Genomic DNA, 10,626 nt, shown 5'->3' with positions numbered 1-10,626 from the left:
GCTTCAGTGGGCAGCTAAGTCTCAAGAGAGAGAGCCAGGGAGGAAGGAGAGACTTCTAAGAATCGGTCTCTGCCAGGGGAGCGTGTGTGGGCTCTCAATGCAAGAGCAGCTGACTCAAGGCTTGAGCCGGAGGATGCAGCGAGCCAGAATCCCCTCTCTGGGGCTTCACGTCTCTTACAGCAGCTCCAGGGCAGGCAGGTCTACTCATTCCTCTTTTCTGTCCACACCCCAGCTCCCCATCTTCGTGTTCACAACCCCACAAACCATCAACAAAGGCCACCTAACTTGAGAGACCCAGTCCAACCTTTCCAGACATGGATCGGCCAGTGACACAAGTCATGTGTCACCCAAAGATGGCTTTCAGGGGTGGGAAACACAGGCTGGGCCGACATCCCCAAACTGCCTCCCACAGGGGGGATTCCTGTGGGCATAAAGGGGCAGGCTCTCTTCTCCCGCCTTAGAGGACACATTTGGAGTTTTTGTAAAAATCAGGAAAAGGAATTTTGTCAGTCATGAAACTGGGGCACAGGGCTTCCTAGTCCTCTCCCAAAGACTCACTTAGCTTGACAAGAATGACCCTGGCACCCTGGGGTTATGTCTCCCAGTCCCCTGTATTCTGTCTCTCTGTGCCACTCACAGCCGCATGCATCCCCTACAACTTCATCCCCAGCTCCTCTTTCCTGGCTCCTAGGTACTTAGCTCCCACCGATGTGCTCGTGAGTGTCGGAAATTCACTCACCTAGTCAGGATTCACTGTCTGCCCATGCTGTGCAAGCCCCGGTCAGTGTACAGCAATGTGTTGGAAGTGGGGCAGACTCTGGCCATGGAAAGCTAAGCGGGGAGAGACTCGCAGACCAGCTCCTGAAGTCGCTGACCTTTTGATGACCCTAACTTCTCTCCAAGGCTTTCCTAGGGTGAAGCCCATGCTTCTTGCCAGGGTTGGGGGTCACCAGATCACCCTGTGCTCTGCCCAAGCAATGGGTGGGCAGTCCTCATCCAGAGAAAGAGGTGCTCTGTGAGCTTCAGAACCTCAGCCCAGCCACACATAGTTCCCTTCCAAGTCCAGTCCTTTCTGTCTCCTCTTCCTCCTCTCTATTTCCTCCTTCTTCCCCCTTTTCCTTCTCCTCTTTCCTCCTCCTCACCCCTCCTTCCTTCCTCTTCTTCCCCTTCCTCCTCTGTTCTTTTCCTCCTCTCCCCTTCCTCCTCCTTTCCCCTCTCTTTTTTCTTCTTCTCCTCCCTCTTCACCCCTCCCTTCCTCTTCCTCCCTCCTTTTCCTCTCCTCTCTTTCTTTTCCTGTCCCTCCTTACTTCATATTATTTCTCCCCTCCTCTTCTCCTCTCTCTCTTTCCTTTTTTGAGATAGGATCTCCTATAGACCAGGCTAGCCTGAAACTCATCGCATAGTTGAGGCTGGCCTTGAGTTCTCAAGAGATGGCATTACAGGTGTGTGCTACCATACTTAGCTTGCCCGAGTCCGTTTCGATATTTGGGCCCCCAGTCTGTGCCTCTTGTAGTCATAGACCAGAGATGTCGTTGCTTGTGGCATTTCACATGATGAGGGCCAAGGCTAGTTTGTGACACACTATGTGTTTGTGGGCCCACAGTACCATATAGAAGACCCAGGTCTTGGGTGGGCTGGAGGGAAGACCTGGGGAGAAGGTGGGGCTGGACACTGGAAAGGTCTGGGTTCCTGAGATGTTCAGGGCGGGGCGGGCTAGTGACTGGTGATAGGAAGGAGGAATCACAGCTACTAGCCACAATGGTAGCAATACCATTTGAGGACCTGGCCACATGACTGGTATTATCCCAGTAATTCTCACCAGAATTCAAAGAAGTAGATGTGATCATTTCTACATACTTAGTAGGGAAACTGAGGCTCAGGGAGGTTAAGGTTTTGTCATTATGCTACTGACAATAATTTGCAGCATCAGGAGATGAATCTAGGCCTGGCATCTCTCCAGTATCTTTGGAAATCCTCCTTCAGGTGATGGGTCACCCGGTCCCTGGCTTAAAGAGTCTCCGTTTGCTACCCAGGAGGACTCAGGAGGGGTGGGCCAACCACTCTCACAGTTTAGTGTAATCTGTGAAGCCAGAATGCTCGGTGGGGGGACAGTCCCCAGAAAAAGAACTGCTGGGGTCTTGGTGATGGTGAGTTTGCTTGAAGCTCTGCATGAACCTGACCGATTCTTTAAGTGGGAATGATGAGAGCCAGGCAGTGGTGCATGCCTGCAACCCCTGCACTTGGGAGTGCAATGGAGGAGAACGGCAAAATTGGAGACCAGTCTAAGCTCCATAGCAAGACCTAGTCTCAAAAAACAGCAGGGGATTGAAGCATACCAGAGGCCCTGGGTTCAAGCCCCAGCATTCCCTTGAGGCTGCGGCAGCAGCACCCTGGATTATAACCTCAGGTGCTCCAGACCTCAAGCCCATCCTTTGTGAACTCGAGGATGGCCTGGGCTGCACTGCACACACCTCAAACAGGCCTTGCTGGCTCTTCTAGCCCCGAATATGAACATGTGGTCAGGACCCATGCATGGGCCAGTGTGTGGTGGGGGATAGTAGGCATTCCCAGGTCACCTCACCCACGCCAGGGGCTTAAGGAACATGAGTTTGTAGCAGGCCTGGGAGCCTTGGTGACCTCTGCTCGACCTTGTGTATTGCAAGCACTCGCTGAGCCAAACCCAGATTAGGAGTTCCTCAGAGAACAAAGTAATTGTCCAGTGGGGTTCACACACACCCCGAAATGGCCAGTCCCTGCTGTCCAGTGAGTGACAATTTGGCACTTTGTCTCAGTAGTGGGCACAAACAGCAAGCCCCATAATTGGGTTTAAAGTTGGGAAGGAAGCTAATCCATCTTCATTTAACACTGGACCTCACAGCAAACACCCCCCCCCCCCATAACAACCCCAACCTCCACCCAACTCCCAGCTGCGGCAGAAAGAATAGGGCCTGCTAGGCTCTTGCCACCAAAATCTTAAGATCTTAAGAGGGCCTGGGGGTTTGAGGGCCTGGGGGTTTGCGCACAAATCCTACCTCCCTGCCTCGGCCTTTATAAGGGGGCCTGAGGAGAGGTGCCCTGCTCTACTGGAGCCTCCAGGTCTGTCGGGAAAGGCTCTCGGGCGGGCGGGTGGGGAGAGGGGAGGGAGGGGCAGTTCTGGTGTTTTCACCGTCCTCGGCGCCACCACCCTGCTGATGTAGGGCACAGGGTTTCTGCTTGAGCGCCATTGCTAAGGCTCCTCTCTCGTTATACCTCCGGTTCCTCACCCCCACCCCTCCCCAGCCTTTTCTCCCTCTTTTGCTCTTTTGTCCCAGGATTTCCCGGCATTCTCACACCTCGTCTCTGGTTTCTTTGCGTTTATTCCTCTCTCTCTAGCGGCAGTCTCCCTCCATCCCTCTAGCCCTTTCCTTCCCTCCTCCTCCCCGCCTCCCTTGCTGCTTAAACTGGAGCAAAAGTGAGTTTGCTTTTGTGTGGGGAAGAGGATACGCAAAGGAGCCAGCAGCAGGGAAACAGGCTGGGGCCAGAGGCAGCACCAAGCACCGGAGACTCCAGCCCTCAGCGGTTCCAAGGAGCAGGTACTGCCCGGACAGGCTGGTTCCAGCACAGACCTCTACCCTGTCTAGGCTTTCTAATCTAAGATCTCCTCAGGATCTCTCTGTTTACCTTCTTCCCGGCCTTGAAGGGTGTGAAAGATTTCAGATTTACGAAATATGAGAACAGAGGCCCAAGGGATGGAATTGCTTTTGTTTTTAAAGAATTGTGACTGGGCTCAGAGGCAGGCTAGGTCCAGATGGCTGTGGGTGGTTTGAGCCCTATCACCAGGCCCAAGCTTTAGGTAATGGAGAGGCAGTCAAAGCTTTCCAGCTGGAGATGTACAAGAGCAAATCTATACAGGAAGGGTTTTTATCAGGCTGCGGCCATGCAGCCCAGCAGTGGAGAACTTGCTCAGCACACATGGGGCCCTGGGTCCAGTTCCCAGCAAGGCAAAACCAAAACAGAGAGATAACCTCCTCTGAACCTGTGGGGAGCTGTTTTATCTCCCCAGAATCAAGCAGTCATGGTTGCCTTCTAATTCGAAGGTGGGAAATGTGTTTTCTTAATGATCAGGTTTTTCGTTTATTGGGTTTTTTGGCTGGGGGGGGGTTGGGAGGGGTGGGGTTGGTTGGTTTTTTGAGATAAGATCTCTCTTTGTAATCCTGGCTATCCTGGAATTCACTGTGTAGACAAGACAGACCTCAAACTCACAAAGATCCTCCTGCATCATATGCCACTATGCCTACAGGAATGATTCTTCTTCTTCTTCTTCTTCTTCTTCTTCTTCTTCTTCTTCTTCTTCTTCTCCTTCTCCTTCTCCTTCTCCTTCTCCTTCTCCTTCTCCTTCTCCTTCTCCTTCTTCTTCTTCTTCTTCTTCAAATTTCTTTAAACTCAAAGCCAGTGAAATAATTTTAAAACAACAAAAAAATTTCAAAATCAGATGAATTTCAATCAACAAAGTCCATTGCAGACCCGCACACACATAAGCCACTGGCATCTTGTGCTAGGCAAATTGTCTAACTTGTATAGACTGTGCTGCCCAGAGAGTTCTGTGATTCCTGAAGTCCATTGCACGAGCATGTTAGGAGGCCTGCATGGATGGGGTGCCCTGAGGCAGTAGAGGCAGCGGTCCTGGGGAAGGAGACACTGGGGTGAGTGGAGGAAGGACTGACTCTTTTGGACCAAGGGCAGTTGGTCGCAGCATATGGACTAGCAGAAAGAAATCGAACGTACTTCATACCTGCACGCTGTCTTCCCACAGAAGTGTGTAGGAGTTGAAGCAACTTATGGAGAGGCACGAAGGTCTGGGGTGACACTGAAGGGCACAGGAGGGGTACTGACAGGGCAAGCAGGAGGCTGCCACCCTCAAGCGCCTTTCGGCCGTGGGCTCTGAGCCTGGATGCCGGGGTTGGTGCGGGCGGATCAGGGGTTTCCTGGGTACGTGGCGACTGTGAGAGTCATGTCCACGTGGACCAGAGGCACACTGTGTGTCCTACCTTCTGGGACTCAGGACACATCCGTTGAAGATGAGGTCAATGCCTGCCTGGAAGTTACAGGGACAAGGTTAGGTGTCAATAGAGTCCTTGAAAATAGTGACAACGGAAGATCTACTGATGAGTAGAAGAAGGCAGAAGCGGGAGAAACTGAGGCAATGAGAGACTGGGAGGAAGAGGGAAATGTCAGGAGGTCTGTGGGACGGTTGATGGGAGGCCAAATCAAGGGCTGGTGAGGAAGAAGTATCTTTGACAACACAGGGGGTAGGAGGTGGCGGGAGCCCTGGGATGCCTTCAGCCAAGGCATTGCTCATCCTCTGAGCTCGTCGTCCCTCTCATTGGCTCCCTGTGATGCAGCCACACAGGGCATCCACCACACTCAAGCCCAACTCATCCTGATATGTTCCACTCACAATTCAAATGCCTTTCTCAGATGGGCTTCTGTGACCAGCATGCTTCCTACAGCCGCCCTTGGGAAGTTTGTCTTTTCTCAGGACACTCAGCACTCTAACCAGTGGTCGCCCAGGGGTTTGTTTACTTGCTTATTACCCGGCTCTGTCGTAGCCTGACCTTAGCAAGTAAGAGCACGGGTCTTCTTCTTGGCTTTACTTTCTGGTACCAAGGACGATGTCTGGCACAGAGTAGGGGGTCACTACACAAGAGGAAGAGGGAAGGAGTGGGGGGCGGGGAGGAAAGGCGGATCCGAGAACATTCGGGAGGTGACTTCTAGAGGGCCGCTGGTGAGGAGGCAGGACATCCAGGAATCAGGCCCACAATGCCAGTGAGGAAAAATCCCGGAGGATGCTAGCCCAGCCTTTCCCTGCCTTCTCACCATCACTGACTGGCTTGGGACTCAGTGGAGCAAGAGACAGTTTGAGGATTTAGTGCCAAATGCATCTGGATCAGGCTGGTCCTCATTTCATTTTTCTGTTCCTGGATCCTGCTGCTGCCCTGGCTTCGGTTATTTCCCAGCCTTCACTGGCACTAATGAGACCCCAAAATAAACACAGACCAAATCCTTTCTTATCTCGAAGACTTACATCCGCATCCAGGGCAAAGGGACAAGAGTTCAGTCTGTCCCAGAATGTGGACTGAGTCTTAGTGAGTGACCCTCCCTCCTTGCCCTATGCCTACTCCCTTCTTGTTGGCCTTGTGACCTCCTGACCTCTGCAGGACACTCAGCACACCCAACTCCTTCACTTTTCAGGGTCTCCGGCTGCTGAGCAGCTGCAGGACATCCTGGGGGAGGAAGATGAGGCTCCCAACCCCACCCTCTTCACAGAGATGGACACTCTACAGCATGATGGGGACCAGATGGAATGGAAGGAGTCAGCCAGGTGAGAAGGGGTCAGGATGGAGGGGCGTGTCTGGGGTATAGGCTGGTGGGAGATGGCACCTCACAGCTTGAGTGCTGTCAGGGATCCTCCCCATTTATGAGCGAGCACCTTCCTCTCTGCCATTTATGGTGTCTAGAACTGTAAACAGTAAGGAGTAAAAGTATTGCCAAATAAATGAAGATCAAGAACCAAGGGGCTAGCTCAGTTGGAAGTGCTCGATGGAGGCACGAGGACCTGAGCTCTGTCCCCAGCATAAGCCAGAAGCGATGCTATGCTGCTCCTGTGACCTCAGTGCCAGCCAGGGGGTGGAGATAGGCTGATCTCAGGGGCCCATGGCCAGCCAGCCTAGCCTAAGTTCTAGAGCATGAGAGTCTCTCTAAAAAACAGTGGGCAGAGCCTGAGGAACGAGCTTTGTCCTCTTCTCTTGAGATACACACCTATGCACACGTATACACATACATATTTACAAACACACACATTAACACACAGAGGGGGGCACCTAAGCAGAAAGATGGAACAGTGACCCATGACACCATATATATTCTTTAATGTCAAATGGTTCAAACTAAAACCAAGGAAGGGAAAAATACCAGTCGACTGGAGCGCAGGGGGGTGGATAAGGGGGAGTGGGATGGGGGCTTTCTGGAGGAAGAAGGGGCCTAAATCGGAAAGGCGGGGAAAGGGTCTAGGCTTGTCATTCTCAGCAGTTTGGATAAGCAGAGGTAGAGCCATAGAAGAAAGTATAAGGAATCCAGGGGCTAGCAGTGGGTACAATGCTAGCCCGGCAAATGCGAGAACCCAAGCTTGGACTCCTAGAAACCAAGGAAATCCGGGCAGGAGTGGTGGTCACCTGTAATCCCAGCACGCAGGAGGCAGAGACAGGAGATTCACAGGACAAGTGACTGCTAGACTAGCTGGAAAGCCGGAATCTGTGAGCTGAGCTCTGGAAAGAGCTTAAGGAAAAAAAATAGAATGGAGAGCGATGGAGGAAGACTTCAGATGTCAACTTCCGGTGTGCATGCGCACACAGGCAACCACATGCACGCAAGCGTGTGTGTGTGTGTGTGTGTGTGTGTGTGTGTGTACTTGATCACACACCCACATGAACACACATACATGCATATACACCATACAGGCAGTCAGAGAAAGAGAGAGAGAGGAGAGAACCCCATGCACAGAGGAGGAGGAGGAGGAGGAAATCCATGTATGTTAGTAGGAAGCTGCGTGGTGAAGTCAGGAGCTGGTTAGGTCTGAGCAACACTGGTGCTGTCATAGCCCCAGTGACAGGGACAGAGGGACCTCTGAACCAAGCAGAAAAGATTAGTAGTCCCATGTGTTCCCAAAACCCAAGAAGGTGTGTGTATATGTGGGGGGGGGGGGGGGGACAGGAACAGCAGGAGGGCCTGGGAGGGATCCTAAGAGACAGGAGACAGACTGAGTGTTGTTCCTCAGCCTTCCTGTGCCTCCAGTTACACCCCTCTTTCCTAGATAGGTAATGTTTTTGTTTTGTTTTTAAGAGAGGGTTTCTTTGGGTAGTCCTGGCTGTCCTGGAACTGGCTCTGTAGAGCAGGCTGTCCTGGAACTCAGAGATCCACCTGTCTCTGCCTCCTAAATGCTGGGACTAAAGGTGTGCGCCTTTAATTATTACTTATCGAGTAATAATTTTTTTAACCTCTGCCGGGTAGAGTGTGTGTATGATGTAGTATAGTTTCCTGTCTTGGGGCACACATACCCGTGGGGGGGGGCTATCAAGATTGATAATCAGGCATCTTTCTTTTCTCAGTTGCTCTCCACTTGATAGTCTAAGAGAAGGTCTCTCCCTTGTATCCAGAACTTCCCCAGTCAACTAGTCTGGCTAGGGTGGTTAGCCAGTTTGCTCTACTTCCTCTGTCCCGAAACTACAAGTGAAATGACATACTCCCCTGGATTTTGCGTGGTCTTGGAGATCCACGTCTAATCACCACTCCTGAATGGCAAGCACTTTACCTGCTGAGCCTCTTCTCCACATAGGAAAAACCACTTTGATTTTATTAAATTAAAATCCACGCTGTGGCTGTGGCTCAGTGGGTACAGAATTTGCCTGGCATTCAGTAGGTCCTGGGCTTGATCCCCAGCACCACACAAACCGAGGGTAGAAGCCCCCAACTGAACCCTCAGCACTGAGGAGATGGAGGTAGAAGGATTACAAGTTCAGGGTCATCCTCAGTTGCATAGCTTGTTCAAGGCCAGCCTGGAATACCTAAGACTCTGTCTCAAACACAAAACAAAGCATAATTAAATTAAGATGACACCAACTCATTTCCATGGAGAGAAATTAGATGCTGAGGAGTAAGGTCTGTCAGGAGCTGGAGTTTGGACTACGGCAAAGCCTGAATTGCTAGTGTCAGCTCACGTGGCCACTCTCTCCTGAGTCCCACATTTGCCCCTTGGAGACAGCAGTGTTCCAGTTGGAAATGCATACATTAACTCCCAGCTATGCCCAGGACAAGGTCGGCATGAGACAGTGACACCCACAGCCCGGAATTTCCCTCTGCGACCTGGGCAGTTGTTGGGCAGAGGGAGGAGCTTTATTCCCACAACTTCAGGCTTCTCTGCTGCAAGGGTGTCTGGAAGACGGTGCTGCTGGTCTCGGGGAAACCGACCTGCAGCCCACAGCTGGGGGCCCAGTCCCCCCTTGCAAGCCCAGGAGCCTCTTCTCATCGCATGGTCCACTGAACCCCAATATGCTAGGAGCCTGCAGGCTTACCGGCATTCAAGCTCCATGGTGACCCTGAGGAGGGCAGAACTGGGAATCTGGCTTTGCAGATGGGATTCTGAAGGTCAGAAGGGCTAGCAGCTTGCCCTGCCACCCAGGCCTGTCTGACCTCCAGTCTGAGGTCCCCTGTGCTTTGCCCTGTGCTCCCAAGGCTCTTGTCCATTCCCGTCCCCTCCCCCACACTCCAACTTCTAGGGACTTGTTTTGATCTCCAGGGAAAGACCTAGGACTGAAGCAATTCTTTTGGAGTTGGATCTGCAGAGCCTGGACTTCTATATCTCTATCCCGGGCCCACAAGATGGGAAAGGACAGTTCAATGGCCACAGCCTGCCTTGGGTATTGTCATTTGACACCTCTTGGGGAGGGGGGTTGAAGCCAGTCTGCCCTGGGCATAGTCTCTTCTAGTCAGGGTGGGTGAATAGAGAAGAAAAAAGCTTACAAAGACCGAGGAAAAAGGGACTGCTTCTCTCCTCTTTGGGCAGTGTGTGCACCCAAAATCTCTGCTTCAAGCGGTTCCATGCCTTCAATTCCAGCACTCCAGAGGCAAGCCAGGCAGATCTCTGTGAGTTCAAGGACAGACTGGTCAACACCATAGCGAGTCCCAGGCCAACTAGGGCTACACCATGGCATGTTGTTGTAAAAAAACAGTTAAAAAACAAAACAAAAAAAAAACAACTAACAATCATCAAACAACAAAATGAAACAAAACAAAACAAATGAAACCCAAAATAGCAATAACAATAACAAAACCCAAAAGTAGAGGTGTCCAGTCAGATCTCCTTGGTCTTTGTCACCCTAGAATGGCAGCGTTTCTCTCAGCTAACAGACAATGGGACCCACCTCAGGGAAGCCAGAAGTCCCAAAAGTTTCCAGAATCAAGGAGCCAGCAAGTAGCAGTGGATTCTGGGTCTCTGTAGAATAAGAAGACAACAAAGGGGGGTGAAGAATAGCATCTCCTACAGATCTCCAGACCCTGGTGTCAAGGGGCTAATCATACCAAACATCAAAGAAAGTGGGGGAGGGCTTCCTTTCATAAAAGTATTAAATTTGTTGCAGGGAGTGCTTGCTTTATTGAGTTAGGAGATTAAGAGAGCGAAAATCTCAAATCCTCAAGGAATTTTCCCTGGCGGTGCTTTGTCGGGTTTATTAGTTTGGGGGACATTTCGGGTTCTTGACGGAGTCACTGCTGGATAGATTTAAGTGACTTTGAGCTCTGCTGAGCCTTGCCCCGTGCACACAATCGGCGCTGTATGTGCGGCAACACTTCTGATGTGATGGATGGAAGGCCAGGCTGCTAATAAGAGAGACCGTTATTAACTCTGTCCCTGGTGTTCCCACATGAGACGTCTGGCTAACTGTTCCCTGATAATGAAGGACTTTGCCTGAGGGAGGGCTGAATCGGGTGAGGTAGGGGTGACCCCCTCTGTTATGAGCAAATAACTTAACCAGAACCCCTTTCTCAAACCAGCACTTGCCTGACTGCAAAAGGAAGGGACCGGCAGGAGAATCG

At 51.5% G+C, this 10,626-nt stretch overlaps 1 protein-coding gene across 1 annotated transcript in view; it reads left to right on the top strand.

The window, feature by feature from the left end:
* Positions 1 to 3,517: 3,517 nt before the first annotated feature.
* Slc4a5 (solute carrier family 4 member 5) overlaps positions 3,518 to 10,626 on the top strand; it is a 68,013-nt gene continuing 60,904 nt past the window's right edge. Inside the window, exons 1-2 of the mRNA XM_075983734.1 lie at positions 3,518 to 3,572; positions 6,232 to 6,361. Coding sequence (XP_075839849.1) covers positions 6,309 to 6,361 — 53 coding nt within the window. The 5' untranslated portion in view covers positions 3,518 to 3,572; positions 6,232 to 6,308. The remainder of the gene's footprint in view (positions 3,573 to 6,231; positions 6,362 to 10,626) is intronic.

This window comes from Microtus pennsylvanicus, chromosome 8, assembly GCF_037038515.1.
Source record: "Microtus pennsylvanicus isolate mMicPen1 chromosome 8, mMicPen1.hap1, whole genome shotgun sequence".
Taxonomy (NCBI): domain Eukaryota; kingdom Metazoa; phylum Chordata; class Mammalia; order Rodentia; family Cricetidae; genus Microtus; species Microtus pennsylvanicus.
This window is presented reverse-complemented; position numbering and strand designations above follow the sequence as displayed.